Raw genomic sequence first — 25,878 nt, 5'->3', positions numbered from 1 at the left:
TCTATCCACGCCTCTCGTAACTTTATAAATGTCGATCAGGTCTTCCCTCAGTGTCCGCTGCTCCAGACAAAACAACCCAAGTTTGTCCAAACCCTCCTTATAGCACATGCCCTCTAATCCAGGCAGCATCCTGGTGAACCTCTTCTGTACCCTCTCCATAGCCTCCACATCCTTCCTGTAATGGGGTGACCACAGAAATGAATGCAGTACTTCAGATGTGACCTAACCAGAGTTTTATAATTTCTGCTGCCTTTCTCTTCAAAACAAAACATTTGTCAGTCACCCTGAATGGACTTTCTCAAATTTTAAGATTGCGCTTCGTTCTTAATCCCACCCCCATGGAAGACAACAAGATAGATAGAAACTATTGGCTCCCTTTAAAATCTCATGTGTATTGAGGAAGTGAAGGGTTAAGAATTGCAACCATACCTATAACTGGCAAACAAAATATATATATGCATTTATATTTCTTTAGCAAGGACTAGCAAGCTGCTGACCCACAAGTCAGGTTGGAATGTTCCTTTGTTTCGGGTAACGAACCATTCAGATATGTCAGATGGTGGCGATACTGAGTGTAATTAACATCGAGATGAAGATTTGGTCTGAACAATGAAGGGTGATACCTGCCTTTGAAAGCCTTGATTATAACTCAATTATACTGACAAAAGGTGTGATAGCTGTCTCGGGATCTCTATAGCTTGACCGAAACTCGCGGCACCGTTTGCATGGGACGTGCGTGACAATTCCTGTATAAATGTCTGTCTGCCCTTTGTTCGGGGAGAACTCGGGAAGTGACTCTTAGCGAGTGCTGAAGAGAATTCTCCTAGCGGTGCACTGCTAATAAAGGTATTTGTTCGAATTGACCTCGTGGTACTATGTTATTTACAGCGGACGGAAAGGGAAATTGATTTCGGGACAACAGTATCACCCCTTTAACTTTTTACAATCAAGGCTATACAGCTTAATTGTATGATTTACAATTCAGAAAATTCTGGGATTTAAATGAGTTTTGCTTGCTGTGGCCCAAATCTTGCAATACGCAGTTCTAGCACAAATCACCACCCTCATTATATATCTTCAAACCTTTAGATACCAATAAGATCTTGTAACATTAGTTATCTTAAGTTCACAAGGACAATGCTGAGCTTGAATCACCTGTCAATTTAATGAGTCACCTTCCATTTCAACCTCCATCTTTGACCTTTTACCTGTGCCAATGAAGCCTAATCAAAGCTCAAGGACCAACACTTCATACTCCACGAGGTACTTTGCAACCCTTGATACCTAATATGCACTCAATAATTTCAGGTAACCACCCCATTTCTTTCTCTCTCCCTACAGATGTGATTGTACCATTTTGTCTCAATTTCGTCTTCTTCTAGCTGCCGATATTTTAAAACAAGTTATTGTTACCTTGACAACTTTCGTCTGCACCTTTTCTTCGGCATTTCTTCTGTTTTCTCTACCCCTCCCCCTCTCTACAACTTAATATATATTCCCTTGCTCTGGTGAAAGGTCCTCGCAATGAAGTGTCAATTCTGTTTCACATCAATTCAGGTGGACCCTCTCCAACCTCGTCTACTGCATTTGGGACTTGCAACGTGGCCTCCTCTACAATGGCGAAGCCAAGTGCAGACTGGGTGACCGATTTGCAGAGCACCTGCATTCTATCTACAGTGACTATCCCAAGCTCCCAGATGCATGCCATTCCAACTCCCCTTCCCATCGACCTGTCTGTCCAGGGTAAGGCCCACCACAAACTAGGGGAATAACACCTCATATTCCGCCTGAGTAATCTACAACCTAATGGTATGAACATTGAATTTTCCAATTTCAGGTAACCCTTACCACCTGTGAACCCCTCTCCTCTCTCTCACCTTCCAATCCGCCTTGCCCATTTATGTCCCCTTTGCCACATCCCCGCTCCAGCCCCATCACCTATTTTCATGCCCTGCCCCGTTCCTGGTTACATCCACCTACAACCCACACATTTCACTCACGGGATCCCTGCCCCTACCTGGTTCCATCTGCCCTTCAACTCTCCCATGACATTTCCCATTATCACCTTCATTACTTATCAGATTCTAATACTGGCAGCCACTGTGTTCTTGGTTTTCACACTCACAGTTGCCTCCAGCCTCGCCTCCCCTCCCCACACCTGGCTCCATCTGCCTTATTTTTCTGTGCTTCCACCTATCATCCACCTGTCTCCGTCTCCCAACTCCACCCGCTCATCATATTTCACCCCTCCTCTGTCCAGCAATCACCTACTGGGCTCCTCTTCGCTCCTCCCCCTCTCCTCTTTATACCGGCTACTTATCCTCTTCACTCTCAGTCCTGATGCAGGGTCTTGACCTGAGATAGCGACCATTCCTTTCCTCCCCACAGATGCTGCTCGACCCACTGAGTTCTTCCAGCAGATCTTGTGCTGCTCCAGATTACCGCATCTGCAGTCTCTTGTGCCTCTGTCAGTTCTGTTTCTGTCCCCACCTGATGCTGTCTGACCAGTTAAATGCTTGCAGCATTCTCTGTTCTTGTTATCTGAAGGTCACAGGATCAAAGCCTCCAAATTGAAACCTGAACCTTCTGACGCAGTGGTAAGATTGCATCTGAGCCATGGCCGGTTCTCAGTCCTTTGGCTAGACTGGGGTCCTGCCGCTGGTCCAATACTCCCAGTCAGAGCTGTGGAGCAGTTACATGAAAAAATATCACACCAAAAGGCTACCATTCTTCGCTCTCCAGGGTTAGGAATGAAAGATGTTCACTTAGGCCAAAAGCAGTCACAGCTTCAAGTGAAACTGAAGAAAAAAATTCCCTGAACAAATTACTCTTCACTTGTGGGATTTGCTGCAAATTTACCACCAGCCAAGTCTGGCAACAACAGGATAAAGGAGGGGGGATTTTTCTGAAGACAAATCCCTATATCTGTGAAACATCCAACTTCAGGAGGAAATCATTACCCAAAAAACAGAAGAGGAGCAGGCCACAGGTACTCTGTTTCACTCTGTTGCTTCATCTTCATCAAGACACTCCACACAGGTGCCTCAAATGTCTTCCTTCTTCCTGAACTGTGGCTTCCCCTCTACCATAGTGGACAGAGCCCTTGACTGCATCTTAGCCATTTCCCCACACATTTACTCTCACTCCTCCTCCTGGATGGAGCAGGAATCCTGGCCTTTACCGTCTACCCTAACAGCCTCAATTAACAGATCATCCTTCCAAATTACTAACAGCTCCAACCAAATGTCACCACAAGATGCATATTACCATCCCCTTCAGCATTTCAAAAGGATCACTCCCTTCATGACACACTTCCATCCCCATCAAACCACCCAACCCCGAATTTTACGGCACTTTCCCTTGCAACTGCAGGAGATGCAACACCCGTTCTTTCACCTCTTCCCTTCCCAAAGACAAGCAGTCTTTCCAGGTGATTCACTTGCACTTCATCTGACCTAGTGTACAGCATTCAGTGCTCACAGTGTGGTCTTCTCTACATTAGAGAAACCACATGCAGATTGGGTGACTGCTTTGTGGAGCACCTGCACTCTGTCCATAGGAGTGACCCTGGGCTTCCAGTTGCCTGCTATTTTAGTTCACCATTCCACTCCGACCTCTCTTTCTGTGATCTCCTGCACTGGCCCAATTCGGGGAACATCTTATCTTTTGTCTGGGCACGTTGCAGCCTGCAGGAGTCGACATCATATTCTTCAACTTTAAGTGATTCCCTCTTTCTTTCTCTGAGAGTCAGGACTGGCCATTTTTGCCTACCCCACGTTTTCTTTCACTTGTATAGTCTGGCCTGCTGGGCATTAGCAACATATTACACAAAGTAGTTTAAATGGAGACACAAGAAAGACAGCAGATGCTGGAAATATGGAGCAACACACACAAAAAAAATCACTGGAGGAACTCAGCAGGTCAGGCAGCATCTGTGGAGGGAAATGAACAGTCGACATTTTGGACAGAGACCCTTAATCAGGACAAAGAGGGTAAAAGCCAGGATTAAAAGAGTGGGGGGGAGGGGGAGGGCCATGAGCTGGTGAGTGATAGGCAAATCCAGGCCGGGGGGGGGGTGGGGGGAGGTGGCGGGCAGAAAGAGTGGGAATGATGTGAGAAGCTGGGAGGTGCTAGGTGGAAGAGGCAAAGGGCTGAACCAGAGGGAGGAAGGTGTGGGCGAGGGGCAGGTCATGAGGGCAGGGGAGGTGAAAGGGAAGGGGTAGAGGCCAGAGGGATAAGGGAAAACAAAGGGAGGGGTAGGAGGGACAGAGGGAGTGCTTACAGGAAGTTAGAGAAATCAATGTTGATGCCATCAGGTTGGAGACTACCAAGTCAGAATACAAAGTGTTGTTCGCCTAATCTGCATCTAGCCTCAACTTGGCAGTAGAGGCGGCCGTGGACAGACATGTCAGTGTAGGAATGGGAAGTGGAACTAAAGTGGCTGGCCACCGGGTGATCCTGGCTGTCACAGTGGATGGAGTGAAGGTGCGTCTAGTTTAACTGCCTCTTATCAGCAATATTATTTCACTGCATCAGAGAAATTCTCTTTGTTCCACCCATTGCCTTCCCCCACCTAGACTCAATTGTTTCTCCCCTTTTCAGTTCTGATGAAGGATCTCATATCAACAATGTTAATTGTTCCTCTTTCCACAAATGCTGCCTGACCTGCTGTGTGTTTCCAGCATTTTCTGTCATTTCAGGCCACGTGCTCTCTCCAGCTTGTTCCATCACTACTTCAATTTCACTTTCCTACCCAAACCCAATGGGAGCTTTGCAGACCAACAATCTCAGCTTTATTTGATTTCTTAACAGTATTTATATTAATGAACTTGGATGCCTGGAAATATAAACATCTTGATGTCTACCTTATCAAAGCCCTTCATAAATTTCAAAGACATTTATTAGGTTATCCCTCAGTATTTTCTTTGTTAAAGGAAGGAGTCGATTCAATTTTCCCTCATCACTACAGGCTTCAGCTCTGGAATCATCCTTGTACATTTCTTTAGCACCTTCTCCAGTGCCTCTATCTCCTACCTTACTGTGCATGTGTCTCACCTCCATCTTTCTTCTGGTGACAGGCCTGTCAGGTCGATCTGAAAGAGACAGTAAAGATCGTAAGAGGCAAAGAGTGGTTGGGTTAAACTACATTCAGTTAAGGAAGGACACAGACCAGTGGATGCACAACGCGATGTGCAGGACTCGTGAGGACAAACCAACAGACATCTGGCAGTACTGCAGACCATGGGCATTAATTATTCCCGTCAGCAACCACACACTTTCTGACTTTCAAAACTGATGCCTCACTGGAAAAGAATGTCATCTTGTCTTACTTAAGAACTCATAAATAGTGTGTTTGTGTGGTGGTGGTGCAGAACAAGTAGTGCAGTCACTGAGTTTATTCAAAGCGGGTGAATACTTTCCTGGATATTAGAGGAATCAAGAGATATTGAGATAGGGAAGGAAAACGTGCTGAGGTGGAAGAACAGCCACAATCCTGTTGAATAGTGAAGCAGGTTTGAGAAGCTAAAGTTTGAGAATCTCCAGTTTAATTTTGCATTCACACATTAGCCAGATATTTTTCATATATGAAACCTTACCGTACACAAATTGATCTATAATAGACCGCCTCCACTTCAACATTACTTCTTAGGGAATGCATTGTATTTGGCTGTGCAGTACTTTTGGCACATCCTGAGATTGTGAAAGGTGCTATAAAAATGCAAGTTTTTTTTTGCTCCATGTGAATTGCAGACATCTCTGGATCCATCTAATATCCAGAAATCTATTGAATAAACTCAGTGACTGAGCTGTCTCAGCCCTCTGGGTAAGGAGCACCAAAGATTCACAATTCTGAGTTATGGAGCTTCAGAAACTTTCTACATTATGTTTTGCACTATGTTAGAGCAGACAAAATTCTTACAGAACACTAGGGAAGACTCACCTGCTCTTTGAAATAGTGCTAATGGTACCTTTTTCATCAACCCAATAATGCAAACTGTTTCAACCAAAGGATGCTACCTCTGATAGTGAAAGGCTCCCTCAGCAATACAGCAATGATCTAAGTTACGTGCTCAAGTCACTGCAGTGGTATTTGAACTGAATACCTTCCAGCTCAGAGGCAAGAATGCTACCCACTGAACCACAACCAGCATGGAAAATTTGAAGCAACACACAAAATGCCAGAGGAACTCAGCAGGTCAGGCAGCACCTATGGAGGGAAATGGACAGTCGATGTCTTGGATCGAGAGCCTTCATCTGGATTGAAAGATAGAGGGGAGATAGCTAGTATACAAAAAAGGAGGGGAAAGGTGTGGGAAAATTTGAAACCAAGTACTAATGCTTAAATTAACAGGAAAATAAATGCACTGTTAGTGTTCACTTTAAAATTAGTGCTGCTTAAAAAAAATAAACTATCAATTTAGGTTGATTAGAGTTTTGAGAAAATGAATCGTGCATCAGCCTGTGTTTAACCCTCAGCTAATTCAAACATCTAGACCGAGACTCCACTTTGGACAGGACCTAGGCCAACAATAGTGCAGTATGAGAGGACTGCATGCGAGGGATGAAAGGCTAGGCAGATGGTAAACCTTCCACAACATTATTCCAACAGCAGTGTTCAGCAAATCCTAGACAAAAAGTCCAAGCAAACCATAAATAGACAAACCAGTTATTTAAGTTCTATTTATGGCATCTGAATGTGAAAATTATGGGCTTCCTTTTCTGTTTACAGAGTGACGATCATGTTACGGACTCAGTGAAAGTCCCTTTAAGATAGAGAGTGTGTGTGTATGTGTGTGTGGGGCGTGCTTACGTCAATAGAAGATAAAGGACGTAATGACGTTGTTGAAGAAGTTAGAAGAAGAAAGAGAGAGAGAGAAGGGAGAGAGACACCAGCCTGCTTGTTTTCTCTATCGATGGATGAGAAACAATAACTGTGTTTGCTACTGAAATCCATGTATGGAAGTTGGAAGTAATCCGGTGGAGTTCACTTTGTTGCTGACCTGTAGAAGGAAACAGGTATTTGTATGTGGACGACCACGGTTCGGATGCTTTTCGGGGTGAGGAAGTCACTACCGAGTAAACACTGAAGTGTCGTTTGGGTTCCATCGTGGAACATTTGGATTTCGTATGTACTCTCTCTATGTTTTTCTACATCTACATCTTATCTTCAGACAACGGTGGTTGTTGAAGAAGCCCTTGCTCATGTTTCACCTTATGGCTTGCGGAACTGAACTTTAAGAACCATTCAGGAACTGGGAGTTTTGGACTTTGTCACACACACACACGAAGAGTTTAGTTTTGGGGTTAACGTTCGAGGTTTAACATTCTTGAATTCTAACATACTAACATTTTTACTTTTATTTTACGTATTATCAATAGTAGTGATTAATAAAATAGTTTTTAACACTGAATCATGCTCAGTGTGTTTCTTTTGTTGCTGGTTTGTGACAAAATTGGGGGCTCGTCCGGGATAGTTCCCAAGGTTAACGAGTGTCGTCTGGGATTGTACCCCAGATTGACGAGATTTGTTCGAGATTCAATCCAAAGATTTTTGAGGGAGGTCTGATAAATTCTTTTTAATTGGCTTGTGTGTGTGGAAACCAGCAGCAATGGATATTAAGGCATTTTTGGAGTCACCAACCCAAAAGGGATTGGAGGTGGCGAAAAAGGATGATTTGATAAAGATTGCTACAAGGCTAAACCTTACAGAAGTAAAGCAGTCTATGAGAAAGGCAGATATTCAGAGACTGATAGCTGGCCATTATGTGGAAAAGAAGGTGTTTGAGAAGGAAGTGTTAAAACAGTTTCCTGGCAGTGAAATAGCAATTTCTGAGGCACAGGTGCAGCTGGCAAAGATAGAGGCTGAACGAGAGCAAAATAAATTAGAAGCTGAACGAGAACAAAAGAGATTAGAGGCCGAACGAGAGCAAACCCAGTTAAAGATAGAGGCCGAGCGAGAGAAATTAGAGGCCGAACAAAAGAGATTAGAGGCCGAACAAAAGCTAACTCAGATGAAGATAGAGGCTGATCTAGCAATGAAGCAGATGGAATTGAAGAGGATGGAGCTGGATAGTGAGGAGAAGGAGAAACAGAGGCAGCATGAGTTACAAATGAAGCGTAGGAGTTCGGAATCTGATTCTGATGATGGTTTTTCAGCCAGCAGGGAGGTTCGATTAGTCCCTCCGTTTGAAGAAGATCAGGTTGATCAGTATTTCCAACATTTTGAAAAGGTTGCTGTGAGTTCAAACTGGCCAAGGAAAGGATGGGCTCTTATGGTACAGAGTGTGATTAAAGGTAAAGCTCAAAAAGCTTATTCTGCTTTGTCTGTTGAGGATGCAGCTGATTATACCAAGGTAAAACAAGCTATTTTGAAGGCCTATGAATTGGTCCCTGAGGCTTATAGACAAAAATTCAGAGACTTGAGGAAATCTGCAGATCAGACTTATATGGAATTTGCCAATGGAAAGAGAATATGTTTTGAACGATGGTGCCTGGCTAAAAATGTAGATGGGGATTACGATAAATTGACAGAATTGATACTGGTGGAAGACTTTAAAAGATGTGTTCCAGCTGAATTAACAACATATTTAAATGAAAAGGCAGTGGAAACTTTACAAGAAACTGCTAGGTTAGCAGATGATTATGCTTTAACCCATAAATCCAAATGGGGACAACCTAAAACCTTTCAAAGGAGTTACAAAGACAATCCAGGGAAACCAGAGATTAAATTAGGAGGTAATCAAAAAGGAAAAGATGAAAAGAAGCCAGGGCTGGAGAAACCTGTTGAGCGTACTTGTTATTACTGTAGGAAACCTGGCCACGTGATATCTAATTGTGCCCTTTTGAAGAAAAAGAAGGAAGCTGGGCCCAATGCTTGCTTTCAGGCAATTAAAAATCAAAAAGGTTTAGGAGATGCTGTTAAAGATCAGTCCTTGCAAGAGGGAAAAGCGGAAAAGTTGGAGGAGGTGAGAAAGGAATTCCGTTCGTATGTATCAGAGGGTTTTGTTTCACTGAATGATGAGTCACCCCAGGTGCCAGTGAAAATTCTTAGAGATACTGGGGCTAGTCAATCTCTCTTGCTGGACAGTGTTTTAAATTTGGTGAAGAAAGTGACACTGGTGAGGTAAATCTAATACGAGGCGTTACAGGTGAGACCATGTCTGTCCCTTTTCACAGGGTGATTTTAAAGTCAAAGTTCGTAGAAGGACCAGTCGAGATAGGGATAAGACCTAGTTTGCCAGTGGAAGGAGTTTCTTTGTTATTGGGAAATGACCTTGCAAATGGAGAAAGTGATCCTGTGATACGGTTAACAACCAAACCAAGGATTGATGAGTCTGAGGATGATTCAGATGTTTACCCATCATGTGCGGTGACTCGAGCTAGAGCTAAAGAATCAGCCAAGACAGACAGTCCGGTGCAGTCTGATGTGGTTCCTTGTGACAGTCCTAAACAGGAAGAAAATTTTGATGCCTTATCTGAGACTTTTCTGTCTTCACTGGAGGATCAACATCCTTATAGTGAGCCTGAATTTAAAGATTTGTCTTTATCGAGGAAGGATTTTATGGTGGAACAGACAAAGGACCCTGAGTTGACAGAATTGAAAGAAAAAGCTCTCTCATGTGAGGAGATTGAGAAAGTGCCAACTGGATACTATGTCAAAAATGGAGTGTTAATGAGGAAATGGAGACCTCCTCATGTTCCTGTTACTGAGGAATGGGAAGTTATTCATCAGGTTGTTGTTCCAAAAGTTTATAGGGATGAGATTTTAAACCTGGCCCATAGTATGCCTTTGGGTGGTCATTTTGGTGTGAATAAAACTGTAGGGAAGATCTTGAAACAATTCTATTGGCCTGGTTTGAGAAAAGATGTGGTGATGTTTTGTCGAACCTGCCACACATGTCAGATGGTAGGTAAACCAAATCAAAAACCCCCTGTGGCTCCTTTGAAACCAATTCCTGCTTTTGGTGAACCCTTTTCGAAGGTGATTGTGGACTGTGTTGGCCCCTTACCAAAGTCTAAGACTGGAAATCAGTATTTGTTAACCATCATGTGTGCCACTTCTAGATTTCCAGAGGCAATACCCCTTAGAAATATTAAGGCCAAGACGGTGTCAAAGGCTCTTGTAAAATTTTTTACCTTGTTTGGTTTGCCAAAAGAAATCCAATCTGATCAAGGTAGTAATTTTATGTCAAAAATTTTTCAACAAATAGTCTATGAGCTGGGAGCAAAGCAGATTGTATCATCTGCATATCACCCAGAATCTCAAGGAGCTCTGGAGAGATTTCATTCTACTCTCAAAAATATGCTGAAGACTTATTGCTTTGAAAACACCAAGGATTGGGACGAAGGTATCCATTTACTTTTGTTTGCCGTTAGAGAATCGATCCAGGAGTCAATCGGATTTAGTCCGTTTGAGCTTGTGTTTGGACATAGGGTGAGAGGACCTTTGGAGTTGTTGAGAGAGCAATGGGTTAATGAGGAAGTTCACTTGAGTCTGTTGGACTATGTCCAAAAATTTAAAACTCGGTTGGAGAGAGTCTGCCAGCTAGCGAGAGAGAATTTGAAAACAAGCCAGATAAGAATGAAGACATATTTTGATAGACGTGCTCGGCCTAGGACATTCGCAGTGGGGCAAAAGGTGTTGGTATTTTTCCCTAGCCAAAATAATCCCTTGCAAGCTCGTTTTTCTGGACCCTATGTTATTGAATCTCGAGTGACTGATCTAACATATATAATCAAAACACCAGATAGACGCAAGAAAACACAACTCTGTCATGTAAACATGCTAAAACCTTATTATGAGAGGGATTCAGTTGTGGCCTTGGTGGATGGTGTAAAGGTTGTTTCTAGAATGCCTGATGTTGATGTTGAGGAAGGCCAATTTAGACCAAATATTGTTCCATCGAAACTGAAAAACCAAAATATCCTGGAGAGCCTTGAAACGAAGTTGGACCATTTACAAGTTTCACAAAAACAACAGATGAGAGAATTAATTTTAAAATTTAAAAATCTGTTCCCAGATGTTCCAAACAGAACATCGATAATTACCCATGATGTTGATGTTGGGGATGCAAAACCAATCAAACAACACCCATATCGAATGAATGTAGAAAAAAGTAAACTTGTTGATCAGGAAATCAAATACATGTTGGAAAATGATATTATTAGACATTCTACTTCAAATTGGAGTTCGCCCTGTGTTATTGTACCTAAACCTGATGGAACTGTTAGATTTTGCACAGATTACAGGAAAGTGAATGCTGTAACAAAGTCAGATGCTTACCCTATTCCTAGAGTGGATGATTGCATAGACAGAGTGGGAAAGGCAAAATTTCTTACAAAGATTGACCTATTAAAAGGGTACTGGTGTGTTCCATTAACAGATAGAGGAAGGGAAATTTCAGCCTTTGTAACCCCTTCTGGATTGTATGAATACGATGTTTTGCCATTTGGAATGAAAAATGCTCCGGCAACATTTCAAAGAATGATTAATTCAGTGATTCATGGGTTAAAACATACAGATGCCTACATTGACGACTTAGTGACTGGGAATGATACTTGGGAAGATCACATCTCTGCGTTAGAAAGGTTGTTTGAAAGACTTTCCAAGGCTAACCTTACAGTTAACTTGGCTAAAAGTGAATTTGGCCATGCCACTGTGACGTATCTTGGTTATGTTGTAGGTCAAGGCAAGCAAGCTCCTGTTCAGGCAAAAGTTCAAGCAATATCTGAGTTCCCTATTCCCACAGGTACGAGGACTGTTAGAAGATTTTTGGGAATGGTTGGATATTATCGAAAATTTTGTAAAAGTTTTGCTGATATTGCTCTTCCCCTAACTAATCTTCTGAAGAAGGGAGTAAAATTTGTTTGGACAGATTCTTGTCAAGAAGCATTTGAGAAGCTGAAAGCCATTTTATGCTACCATCCTGTGCTCAGAACACCTGACTTTGAAAAGCCATTTTCATTAGCAGTAGATGCCAGTGATGAAGCTGCAGGAGCTGTGTTATTGCAGAAGGGTGACCTTGATGATATTGACCATCCTGTAGCTTACTTTTCAAAGAAATTTAATGAGCATCAAAAGAATTATTCCACCATAGAGAAAGAATTACTGTCGCTTGTTTTAGCCTTGCAACATTTCAGTGTATATGTTTGCACCGCTCAGAAACCATTGACTGTGTATACAGATCATAACCCATTGGTGTTTCTGAGCCGAGTCAAAAACAAGAACAGAAGGCTGTTAAACTGGAGTTTAATTTTGCAAGAGTTTGATCTCATGATAACTCACATTAAAGGCAAAGATAATGTGATTGCTGATTGTCTTTCTCGATGTTAAATGGGAAACATGTATCTGTACTAATCTGATAGTCTGTAGTTGTGTAGCATGATAATTATTAACATTACTAACTGTATGCGCGGTTAAAATTTTCTTGGGAAAATTTTTTTTTTAGGTGGGAGGTGTTACGGACTCAGTGAAAGTCCCTTTAAGATAGAGAGTGTGTGTGTATGTGTGTGTGGGGCGTGCTTACGTCAATAGAAGATAAAGGACGTAATGACGTTGTTGAAGAAGTTAGAAGAAGAAAGAGAGAGAGAGAAGGGAGAGAGACACCAGCCTGCTTGTTTTCTCTATCGATGGATGAGAAACAATAACTGTGTTTGCTACTGAAATCCATGTATGGAAGTTGGAAGTAATCCGGTGGAGTTCACTTTGTTGCTGACCTGTAGAAGGAAACAGGTATTTGTATGTGGACGACCACGGTTCGGATGCTTTTCGGGGTGAGGAAGTCACTACCGAGTAAACACTGAAGTGTCGTTTGGGTTCCATCGTGGAACATTTGGATTTCGTATGTACTCTCTCTATGTTTTTCTACATCTACATCTTATCTTCAGACAACGGTGGTTGTTGAAGAAGCCCTTGCTCATGTTTCACCTTATGGCTTGCGGAACTGAACTTTAAGAACCATTCAGGAACTGGGAGTTTTGGACTTTGTCACACACACACACGAAGAGTTTAGTTTTGGGGTTAACGTTCGAGGTTTAACATTCTTGAATTCTAACATACTAACATTTTTACTTTTATTTTACGTATTATCAATAGTAGTGATTAATAAAATAGTTTTTAACACTGAATCATGCTCAGTGTGTTTCTTTTGTTGCTGGTTTGTGACAATCACTATATATCAAATTAATTGCTTGGGATGCCCTTTTGGACAGTGAGAAAGAGTTGACAACTTGTAATATACAGTACTCTCTGCTTATAGAGTGCATGTTGGTGCTTCCTGAATAATTAGTCATTGAATTTGGGCTGATAATCTGAGATGATAGTTTAAATTCTAACATGACAGCTGAGAAAATCAAATTCAAATAAATTGACCAAAATAAACCAGTCTGTGGTTGACTCTTGACTGCCCTCTGAAATGGTGCTTAGTTCCAGGGTAATGATCATCAGGCTCGTCAATGACACTTGTGTTGTACCACAATTCACCCATGATCAGTTTCAGAGGCACAGGTTGGGAGGTCAAAGTAGGACTCCAAACTCTTCTAAAAAATGCCTTGGGAGTCTTTAAAAGGACAAGAGGTAGATTAAGGCTTGAATTATCATTCTCTCTGTGAATGTGGCACTCCCTCAATAGTGTATTGGAATCTTGATCTAGATAATAGGTTCCAGCCCACTGAACAGCTAAAATCCATGTCCTTCTGACTCAGAGACAACTGTGGCTAGGAAGATTGCAGGCTCAACTAGGTAAAAATGTATGTGGGTGAGCAATTTGCCTGAAGCAGGGGTTGCAATCACCAAGTATAATTAGCATAATAATGATAGGAAGAGAATGCTATTTACACCCTCCCTTCAATGAGATCATGGCTGATTAGAGACTTAATTCCCTACATCCAAATTTATCACTATCTCAAATCACTGACGAAACACAAATCTAACAACATTGGATTCAATATGAACACACGTCAACTGTTATTTGCTAAAGAGTTCCAAACTACCATCCAATATATGGAGGAATGTTTTTCCACATTGCAGGAATGTTGGAAACACTCAGCAAGTCAGGCAGCATCTGTGGAAAAGAAGATAACTTTTCAGGTTTAAAATTCATCAGAATCCAGGATGAAGGATCTGAGACCTGAAACATTGATCATTTCTCTTTCCATAAACACTGACCTCCTGAGTTTCCAGCATTTTCTGTTTTTAATTTTGGATTTCTAGTATCTGCCAGTTCCATTAATTTTTACTCAATCTTGAACTACTTGGCTATACTATATCCTACATTCCAAAGACAACAGAAAGGCAAAAAGAGAAACTCTGTTCCCCTTAACATCGTGAACACTTCCGTCATATCACCCCCTTAACCTTCTAAGTTACAGGGAACAAAACACTAGTTTAGGAGTTCTCTCATAATTCTCGGAGGCCAGGTAGAAATCTGATAAATCTATGCTGTACCCCTTTCAAGGTCAATCTCTTTCCTAAGCAGTGATGCCCAGAACTGTCCCAATGTGGTCTAACCAGGGCTTTCTGTAGTTCTAAAATACAGTACATAAATGTGACAAACTTCAAGCAATTTGACAATATATTTCTTTGCCATGAATTGCTCCTACGTTGACAAAACCCCCTCCACAATCACTACCAAAGACAGATAAAGCAGTGACAAAATCCATGACCCAGTTAAGATGCTGGGTACTTTTCCACAATTCAAGCACCAGTAGTGATGAAAATATCACTCATCCTCCGCACTGCTGGTATCTCTCGTGATAGTCCTCAAGTTGTATGAAAACTGAGGCAAATCCTTCGCAAGTCAGCAATGGGGGTTACAAGGAAGAGGGCAAATCGATGAATAAACCAAGATTTAGACCACAATAAAGGGACTACATAGCCCATTAATCAATATATCAAAAACCCATCGCTGTGGGCAGTTCATTCCCATGGAAATAAATAAATAATGCAAGGCAATGCAAAATGAGCTTGGAGTTTAACAGTGATTGATGATACCCATTGTGGAAGCCACTGAGCACAAAGTTCACATATGGCTTAACTGATGCTAATACAAGGTGAGAGATGTTGGTGCCAGTGAATGGAACAGTTAGAGCCAGCTGCAGAAGACAACACTGAAATGTCAGCAAGTTCAGAACAGAAGCAGAGCAGCATTTTGTATTCCCCCACAGCTGTTGTTTGGGTGAAACTGCCGATATGAATCCACACCCACTGTGAACACAGCCAAACCTGTACAATTCTCTTGCCTCATCAGTCTAGACTGAAGATAGGTCCTTGCTCAAACGGAAAAGAGCAACATGCAAAACCATTAAACAACCATGTGTGGAATCCCACATCACAAGGGCCATTCAACACAGGGTCTGTGCCAACCCTCAGTGCCAAGTCAGCACTTTAAACTTAATCGACTATTGTGTTCCAGAGATCTAGTGCACAACCTGAGGCAGTTCTACCTTATACACTAGGCACAAACAACATGGCCAATTTGTAATCTAGATGTGATTAAAAGTATTTCTATTTAGCAAATAAAAAAAGGAGATATAGCCACTTGTTAAGCATTAGAGCCCAATGCATACAACATGTATGTGTTTTAGTCTTTTTGTCCATTTGTGCAAAGTGGCAAGAACAGCAGAAAATTTTACTTTGCAAGGACAATAAACAATTAAGTGACAATGACTACATGAAGTACATCTGTCTGTGAGATCATACAAGGAGTTTCCTGCTAAAATCAGCACACAAGGTTAAAGCACTATAGCAACACTTGTAGTTAGTCACCAATATCTATCAGACAACACTGGCTATCCAATGCAGTGCTGAGGGAGTGCCACATTGTCAGAGAGGTCACTTTTTTGTCAGTTTTGGAGCTAATTACTGATGTGGATATTAATGATGCCATGGCAAAACATTGCCTGAAATTCTCCCAGCACTCAGTGACAGCAAGTTACAATCACGTCAGAAAAGTACAGCCACCTCCCCTTGACATTCCCCAATTTCCCACTGTCAATATTCTGAAATTCTCCCAGCACTCAGTGACAGCAAGTTACAATCACGTCAGAAAAGTGCAGCCACCTCCCCTTGACATTCCCCAATTTCCCACTGTCAATATTCTGGAACGCATCATTGACTACAAACTTGATTGGTTCAGCCTCAAACACATGCCTGACCAACAGACCACATTCAGTGAGGATAGGCAGCAACACCTCCGCCACGATTATCCTCAACACTGGTGCCCCACAAGGCTGCGTCCTCAGCTCCTACTCTATTCCTAATACACTCACAATTGTGTGGCCAGATTCTGCTCGAATTCCATCTACAAGTTTGCAGATGACACCACCATAGTGGGCCGAATCTCAAATAATGATGAATTGGAGTACAGGAAAGAGATAGAGAGGCTAGTGACATGGTGTCATGACAACAACCTTTCCCTTGTGGTCAGCAAAACAAAAGAGCTGGTCATTTACTTCGGGAAGTGGGGGGGGGGTGGTTTGCAGGGGCAGTACACATGCTCCTGTTTACATCAATGGTGTTGAGGTTGAGATGGTTGAGAGCTTCACATTCCTAGGAGTAAACATCACCAATAGCCTGTCTTAGTCCAACAACATAGACGCCACAGCCAAGGAAGTGTACCAGCGCCTCTACTTCCTCAGGAGGCTAAAGAAATTCGGCACATCTCCATCAACCCTGACCAATTTTTAAATCGATGCACCATAGAAAGCACCCTATCTGGATGCATTATGGCTTGGTATGGCAACTGCTCTGCCCAAGATCACAAGAAACTACAGAAGGTTGTGGACACAGCTCAGGGCATCAAGAAAAAACTAGCCTCCCTTCCATGGATTTGGTACCTGCGACAACAATAAACCAATTATCCTACAAGAGAAAATTAGAGATTGGATATCCTGCAGAAAACAACTCATCTCCTGACTCCACAAAGCAACTCTATCGGCTTGGCCTGCTGAGCAAGTCCCAGGCACAGTTTGATGAAATTGCTGTACTGGGATCTAACTTGGACCTGATGGTCTCCTTCTGTGTGGTAACAATATTAAAATTCTACAATCCATTAAGCCAAGGGACATTGTAAACAAATTGTTGGGTAGTGAGTCAGTGGCTGGGGAAAGGATGGCAGAAGAAAGAGGTCAGAGAGATGAACAAAAACCACAAGCGTGAACCTGGAACAAGGATCGAGATCTGGCCAAGGGGTTTGGGTATCCCAGGACATCAGCAGTGAGGGAGATGAGCAAATGGCAATGATCTATTAGGAAAGTTAAGAAAAATACTTCTAGCTGATAGAAGATAGACCATTTACACTTTCCAGCAGCAGCCTTGAGAACGTCAGGCTTGTGACCTTTGCAAGTCTCATATGCTTGATGGAATTTTGCCCAACTAATAAGGCAATCGTGTGCCATTTCACATTACTGAGTACACTAAATGTTGTTTGCATTGAAGAGCTAGCAACCATTTCTGACCTTGTCCTTTCAGTCAGATATGAAAATGGCCTAATGCTATTACAGCGCCAGCAACCCGGGTTCAATTCCGGCCAGTGTCTATAAGGAGGTTATATGTTCTCCCTGTGTCTGCGTGGGTTTCCTCCGGGTGCTCCAGTTTCCTCCCACATTCCAAAGACGTATGGGTTAGGAAGTTGTGGGCGTGCTATGTTGGCGCCGGAAGCGTGGCGACACTTGCGGGCTGCCCCCAGAACACTCTGTGCAAAAGATGCATTTCACTGTGTGTTTTGATGTACATGTGACTAATAGATATTATACCTTATCAATTGAGGCATCCCTGTTCTACACTATCCGCAAGGCACACATCAGGTGTGAAATGGGACATATCATGAAAACCAGCCTGTGTCTACACTTCTCGCTGCCTCAGGAAAGCAGCCAACATAGTTAAAGACCCTACTCACTCCAGACATTCTCTCCTCTCCCATCGGGCAGGAGATACAAAAGCCTGAAAGCACGTACCACCAGGCTAAAGGACAGCTTCTATCTTGCTGTTATATGACTATCGAACCGACCTCCTGTATGATAAGATGGAATCTTGACCTCACAATCTACTGTGTTATAGCCCTTGTGCCTTGTTGTCTGCCTGCACTGCATTTTCTCTGTAACTCTTACACTATATTCTACAATCTGTTATTGTTTTCCCTTGTACTACCTCAATGTACTGATGTGATGAAATAGACTGGATGGATGGCGTGCAAAACAGTTTTTCACTGCACCTCAGTACATTGGACAATAATAAATCAATTTACTTCCATTTGCTTAAATGAGTGCAAAACCAACACTCAAGAAAGTCTATACCATCCAGGCCAAAGCACCCAGTCTATAGGCAACAGTGCTCCATCTTAACAATTTCTCTCTGACACTGGCTCTTCAGTGCAAGTGACTTCCAAAGTAGAAAGGTACCATATTTGCTCAGTGCTAACAAAAGGAACATAAGGCTGATTTGCCATACTACCTAGGCAAAAAGCTGGAGGCCTGCAAAGGTCATTAACTTGACCTTCCTTAGACTGACGTACAACCTGAAAAGTTCATTACAGCAACTCACTGTCACTAAAGGTCAAATAGTGAAGTGGGTGTGGGAACAGAGAAACCTGAGTGCACTGGTGCACAAAATATTCTTAAGTTTAATAAAGCATGTGGCATTCTGGGCTTTATAAAGAGACTGAATAGAAAAGCAAGGAATTAAAGTAACAGGAAACTAGCAGAAGGTTGTTACGCAATATGAAGTAAAGTGTACTGTGGACTTCTCCAAGGGTCAAAACAAGGATATTGCTTTCCTTAAATTAATGATTTGGACTTAGGTTACAGGCAAAATTTTCAAATATGCAAATGACACAAAACTTGGAGGGATAGTGAACTGTGAGGATAGGAATAGATCTTGAGGCTTGACGAATGGGTGGATGGCTGGCAGGTGAAATTTAATGCTAAGAAATGTGAAGTACTACAACCTAGGAAAGGTTTAGAGGGATATGGGCCAAACATGGGCAAATGGGACTAGCTTAGATGGATGTCTTGGTCAGCATGGACGAGTCGGGCTGAAGGACCTGTTTCCATGCTGTATTACTCTATGACTATTTTGAGAGAAAGAATGAGGTTTAACGGTAGTGTTTAAAATTAAGCTGGAGTAGTAGCTGAAAGGAAAGAATGAGAGACTAGGAGAGGGTTAGCTGAACAGTCCTCATATCATAGAGCACAGTCCATATTGTGATTTTCCATAACACGAAGTTGCATTATCTGCACGTGCATCAACAAACGCGAGTTGAAAAAAAGTATTTGCCCCCCCCACCCCCCAAACAAATTCTGAGATCCCAAATTTTCTTCCGTATCTCAAATTTTCAGGTAGTGATTTTTGAATTCTGCAAGGGCAAACTTCTGTTACCCAAACAGCAGGGGTCACCTGTACCGTCTCATTCTGGTCACCACAATTTCAAGAACAAGGATGTGAAGACCATGGGCAGGATGCAGAAAGAGTTATTATAATGGTTCTAGGGGCAAAGGACTTCTGTTATACAACAGAGCTGAGAATCTGCTGTTGGACTGACTGGACTACTCTGCTCCCCATCAGCCAAATGGTTGCCTCCTGCACTGTTATGAGTTATGTTTCCACTACAAGTTAATTTTGAGAGTGACTCCTAAACACATAACCTCTTTCACTCAGAAGTAGGAAGGCAGTGGATAGGTTTGAAAACTACCACTCTCCTCACCTAAGTCACACACCATGCTGACAATGAAAGGAAGAATGAGATTGTTGTTCCTTCAATCACTGGGTCTAAATCCTGAAGCTACTTAACGAATAGCACTGTGGGAGCAGGTTCACCAGAAGGACTACAGTGGTTCAAGGAGACAACACTTGCAAGGGCGATTAAGGATGGGAAATAAAAGCTGTTCCTGTAAGTGACAACCAAGTCCCTTAAATAATGATTAAAGTCCTCCCTCAATAAGCATCACTAAAAGCAGATTAACTGATTACTCAATCTTTTGATCTTTGAGTGGCCTGAGTACCAGTGGCACACATTTGCCAAAACAGCAGGGTCTAAACTTCACCATAATTCACTGAATGGAACAGTCATATGGTACAGGAGCCCTTTGTGCATGATGTTATCTGCATCCCTGGTTAATGACTCTTCTGCCACTGGAATTTGGCACAGCAAATAAAAAGTAAAAATAAACAGGGACAGAATGAACTATCTCAGCTCCTATTCCTTATGTTCTTACTTAAAACTGTAAACATGCTTGGCATTAAAGACAGCTCTTTGAACTGTTATATTGGCGACTCTAGGCAGGTCACTGGTGTCAGAAGTACCTTAAGATCATGGTGTTGTTGCAAGTTAGTGCTGCTACCTCACAGCTCCAGTGACTTGGCTTTAATCCTAACTTTGGTTGCTGCCTTTGTAGAGTTTGCGTGTTCTGCTTGTGATCACTTGGGTTTTTGCTGGGTGCTCCAGCTTCCTCCATCCCAAATACATGGATTAACTGGTGGCTATAAACTACCCCTTACTGTATGCAAGCAATAATGAAGAGAGGAGGCGCTGGTCATACGAGATGGAATAAGTTGCAAAGGTGCAGGGAAATAAGGATGAGTGTTGGTTTGCCTTGCTGGAAGCAGGCATGGACCCAATGAGCCAGATGTTCTTCTGTGTTTTAACATTAGTCAAATATCACCCCAAAAACATTTGCATCTTCAATTGTATTGGAATGACAACAATTGAATTGGAAATACAAAAATCAACCTACAAGTGGTTAATTTTACACGCCAGAATGGACAACAGCACACTAAGTTAAAGCACTTTGGAATTAGAGTCATACAGTATGAAAAGAGACCCCTCAGCCCAACTCGTCCATGCCGACTGTTGCCCAGCAAGCTAGTCAAATCTGCCCACGTTTGGCCCATGGCCCTCTAAACCTCTCCTATTCACATACTTATCTAGATGGTTTTCAGATGTTGCTGATGTGCCCACCTTAACCACTATTTCTGGTAGCTCATTCCAAATACACACCACCCTTTGCATGAAGAAGCTGCTCCTGATATCCCTTATAAATCTCTCACCTCAGATCTTACACCTATGCCTTCTTGTTTTCACCACCCCCTCCCTGGGAAAATAGACTGTGCGCTTTCACCCTGTCTATGTCCCTCATGACCTTGTACACCTCTATCAGGTCACCCCTCAATCTCCTATGTTCCAGGGAATAAAGTCTTATTCTACGCAACCTCTCCTTGTAGCTCAGGCCCCCAAGTCCAGGCAACATCCAGGTAAATCTTTTCTGCACTCTTTCTAGTTTAATAACATCTTTCCTATAACAGGGTGACCAATACTGAAAGTGTGGCCTCACCAATATCTTAAGTTTCTTTTATAACATTACGATTCTTTGTTAGTATCAACTGTATGAGCACTATTCCTTTTACTTTGATCTAAGAAAAAAGGATAAAATTTACTTAAAACAAGACTTACATTAACACAGTGCCTTTGGCAGCCTTACATTGTCCTACTGGCTTCTGGCCAATGGTGTACTTTTAAATTTTAGTCATCATTTAATAATCCCAGGCAAGACAGCAACTGACAATTTAAAAGTTCCACACAATACAGCTTTACTCAAAGGCTGAATATATTAAACAGAAAACAATGCAAGATGGCATCAACAAATAGAGAAGAACTGCCAGTTGATTCAATAAAACTGCTGTACAGAAATAGTCACAAGAGTCAAGTGCACAGAGAAAGACCCTTGGCCCACCACATGCATGACAATCATCAAGAACCAACCCACACTAATCTCATTTACCGGCACTTGGTCCAAAGCTACCAAAGCCTTGGTGATTCGAGTGCTCATCTAGATACTTAAAAGTGGAGTCTCTGCCTCCGCCACCACCTCAGGCAGCGTGCTACAAATTCCTATCACCCTTTGGATGGAAACATCACCTCTGAACCTGTTACCCTTAACCTATGCCGTCTAGCTTTAGACACTTGGATTTTATATTTTTAATAACGTACTGTAGAGGAGATTGGATTAAAAAGCAGACATGGAATGACACTGACGATATTGATGAAAAATTAGCAGTCAAAAACGTGAACACTGATAACCTCGCCACTAACACCTGCCTGACCTGCTGAACATTATGTTTTTATGATGGTCATCAGTTGACTGGAAGTTGGATTGCTCTCTCACAGGGTTCTGCAGCGAGCCCTCTCTCTTTAAGCTGACTGATTGTAACGTCAGTAAAACTGAAGCAGTTAAGGAAAAGGCAGAAGCTGCTCCGGGAGGAATGGTGCGGAACAACAGAGGTAATTGATGGCCCCGGTCTGCGCACAATTACGGCTCGGAATTTTAACAGGAGTCCCTCGAGCAGAAGTGAAACACGGCTCCCCGGCGACAGGGATGGGAACTGGATCCCGGAGGCGAGGGCGGGGATCGCACACCCCGACGGCGGGCGGGCAACGGAACAGAGACCGGGGCCAACCCACCGGCGGCGGGGGGCGGGGACGGGGAGTGGGACCGGGACTCGGCTCTCTGGCCGATCCGGGGGGGGGGGGGGGGGGGACGGGAAATGGATCTGGGATCCGGGGGCGGGGGTGGAATCGGGATCCGGCGCCAGGCGGGGGCGGGGATCCTGCTCCCCAGCGGCGGGGAAATGGTGCCCTGGGACCGGGCGGGGGGTAGGATGTGGACCAGGGCCCAGGGATCCTGCTACCCAGCGGCGGGGGACGGGTCCAGGACTGGGCGGGACCGGGACAGGTTGGCGGGCGGGGCGGGGACCGGGGCCCGGTGCGGCGGGGGACTGGTCCAGGACCGGGTCAGGGACCGGGACAGGTTGGTGGGCGGGGCGGGGACCGGGGCCCGGTGCGGCGGGGGACTGGTCCACGACCGGGTCAAGGACCGGGACAGGTTGGCGGGCGGGGCGGGGACCGGGGATCCGTGCGGCGGGGGACGGGTCCAGGACCGGGTCGGACACCGGGACAGGTTGGCGGGCGGGGCGGGGACCGGGGATCGGGGATCGGTGCAGCGGGGGACTGGTCCAGGACCGGGTCGGGGACCCGGGGACCGGGACAGGTTGGCGGGCGGGGTGGGGCCCGGGGATCCGTGCGGCGGGGGACGGGTCCAGGACTGGGCGGGACCGGGTCAGGGACCCGGACACGTTGGCGGGCGGGGCGGACGCCGGGCCGGGGTGACTCGGGGACCGGTTGGCCCGGGGGTTCCCGGCCGGAGTGTGTGCGGGGGCAGGGGCAGGGGCCGGGGCGGGCGGGCGGCGGCGCGACCCTCACCAGCTCCTCCTCCACCTCATGCCCGTGGTCTCCGTGCGGCCTGGGCCCGTCCATTTCCAACACCGCCGCCATCTTTAGCCTGGTAACCAAGAACGGCGCATCCCATTGGCTGAGGAATTACGGCCAATCGGCTGCCACGGTGCTCTCGGGAGGGCGGCTCGGCTGCCTTTCGGCCACGTGAGCCAACGGGATCACGTGACGCGAGCGGCCTCGCCCGCTCGGTGGCAGCTTGGAGTCACGTGACCCCATTGGTGGGAGTTGGCAGAACTTCAGAGTCGGTGAGAACTTTGGTTGTCCTTGGACACAGGAGAGACTGTGGATGCTGCATATCTGCAGCAACGCACAAACTGCATGAGTTGCTCCAACATTTTTTGTGTTGCTGAGGCAGTATCTGAAGTATTGGAATTGGTTTATTATTGTCACTTGTACCGAGGTCCAGTGAAAAGCTTGTCTTGCATGGTCGCCCCCATTACAGGAAGGATGTGGAGGCTTTGGAGAGGGTGCAGAAGAGGTTCACCAGGATGCTGCCTGGATTAGCATGAGTTATAAGGAGAGGTTGGACAAATTTAGGTTGTTTCCTCTGGAGCGGTGGAGGCTGAGGGGAGATCTGATAGAAGTTTATAAAATTATGGGAAGCATAGAGTAGGCAGCCGGGATCTTTATCCCAGAGTCGAAATGTCTAATACTAGAGGGCATGCATTCAGATGAGAGGGGGAAAGTTCAAAGAAGATGTGCAGGGCAAGTTTTCTACACAGAGTGGTGGGTGCCTGTGTTTATTGTGTGTCTTCTGTTCTATGCACGTCCTCTGTTGCGTGAGTCTGGGGGAAATGACATTTCGTTCCGCCATGTGTTTTTGTAGCATGGATGAATGACAATAAAGTAACTTGAACTTGAATGTGCTGCCAGGGGTGGCGGTGGAGGCAAATACGATAGAGATGCTTAAGAGGCTCTTAGATAGGCACACAAATATGCAGGGAATGGAAGGATATGGACCCGTGTAGGCAGAAGGGACTAGTTTAGTTAGGCGTTTAATTACTAGTTAATTATTTCAGCACAACATCGTGGGCTGAAGGGCCTTCTCCTGTGCTGTACTGTAATATGTTCTATAGCATTACTTTTTTTGGCTTATATTGTAAAGGAGTTGGAGTTTAGAAATAGGTTTTGTTACAGTTGTGCAGATGTTGGAGGCCACATTTAGAGTGCTGTGCACAGTTTTGGCTTTAATAGCACTGGAAGCAGTACAAAGAGGATTCATCAGGGTAATTCTTGGACTGAGAAGATTGACCTATCACAAGAGGCTAAACAAATTTGGTCTGTACTCTTAGGAGTTTAGAAGAACGAGGGGTGATTGTACTGAAACATATAAGATTCTGAAGGGGCGTGACAGGGTGGATGTCCAGCTGCCCGAGGAAGTGGTAGAGGTGGGTACAAGTACAGTGTTTAAAGGACATCTGGGCAGGTACATGGATAGGAAAGGTTTAGAGAGATATGGGCAAGGTGCAGGCAAATGGGACCAGCTCAGGTTATTGCTTTTTTGCTTTGTACTACCTCAATGTACTTATGTTTTGGAATGATCTGTATGGATGGTATGCAAAACAATGTTTTTCACTGTATCTCAGTACATGTGACAATGATAAACCAATTACCAACTTGGTCAGCATGGATGAGTTGGGCTGAAGGGCCTGTTTCCATGCTGTGTAACCCCATGACTACACGTTTTCACTCATCTTGAATATAGTTACAAGATAAGGAGGCAATTTAAAACAAAGGTACATAGGAATTTCTTCTTGCAGAGGGCAGCAAATCTCACGGGGTTGTGGATGCTAGGTTATTAGATGTGTTTAAAGAGAAGGTAGATAAATCTTTGAAATTTCCATAGCTTTTTTCAGGGAATTGAGGACTTTGGGAATCTGGTGTAGAGGAGGAGTTGAGGCCAGCATGGATCAGCCATGATTTTCTCCAACAGCGGAGCAGACTTGAGAGGGTAGGTGACCTACTCCTGCTAGAAATGGTCGCTAAGTAAACACTGGCCCACAGACTGGAGAATTTGTTATTATTGGTGAATTATATGGTGACGTTGAAAAAAATGTTTGAAAACCATTAGATTCTAATGGCTAAAACTAGGAGAGAAAGGAATAGTGGGTTAAATGTGATTTAGATATTACTTTATAGGTTTAAGATGTTCTAAACATTGAAGGTTGAATGCCAGCGGTAGCAGTGAAAGCAGGTTTAATTGTAACACTTAAAAGGGAGCTGGGTTTGTGTCTGAAAGAGAAGAATTTGGGGGGTTATTGGAGAAAAGGCAAGGCCAGTGGAACAGGTTGGATTGCTCTAACATCGAGCCAGTACAGACTTGATGGGCTGTATGCCTTCCTGTGCTGTAACCACTCTGTTGTTAATTGCAATAAATAGAAATAAAATGTCTGTTTTATCAGGTGGGGCCTGTACTTGATGTTTGGCATAGACATAGTGGAATGAAAAGGCCTGTTTCTATGCTGTATGACTCTATGGCGACTAGAGGTCAGGAGAACTGATTCCAGGAATTCTCTCTTCTCTCCTCTTCCATCGGGTAGAAGATACAGGAGCCTGAGGGCACATACCACCAGACTTAAGGACAGCTTCTACC

At 43.9% G+C, this 25,878-nt stretch overlaps 1 protein-coding gene across 2 annotated transcripts in view; it reads right to left on the bottom strand.

The window, feature by feature from the left end:
• LOC127575943 (RING finger protein 121) overlaps positions 1 to 23,354 on the bottom strand; it is a 69,438-nt gene extending 46,084 nt beyond the window's left edge. Inside the window, exons 1-2 of one of the 2 annotated variants that reach the window (XM_052026207.1) lie at positions 23,253 to 23,354; positions 5,056 to 5,093 (exon numbers count right to left, since the gene is read on the bottom strand). In XM_052026207.1, coding sequence (XP_051882167.1) covers positions 5,056 to 5,093; positions 23,253 to 23,324 — 110 coding nt within the window. In that variant the 5' untranslated portion in view covers positions 23,325 to 23,354. Of the gene's footprint in view, positions 1 to 5,034; positions 5,094 to 23,252 lie in introns of both variants that reach the window. The other variant, XM_052026208.1, reaches the window with a different exon arrangement.
• Between the last annotated feature and the right edge of the window lie 2,524 nt (positions 23,355 to 25,878).

This window comes from Pristis pectinata, chromosome 11 (assembly GCF_009764475.1).
Source record: "Pristis pectinata isolate sPriPec2 chromosome 11, sPriPec2.1.pri, whole genome shotgun sequence".
Lineage (NCBI taxonomy): Eukaryota > Metazoa > Chordata > Chondrichthyes > Rhinopristiformes > Pristidae > Pristis > Pristis pectinata.
This window is presented reverse-complemented; position numbering and strand designations above follow the sequence as displayed.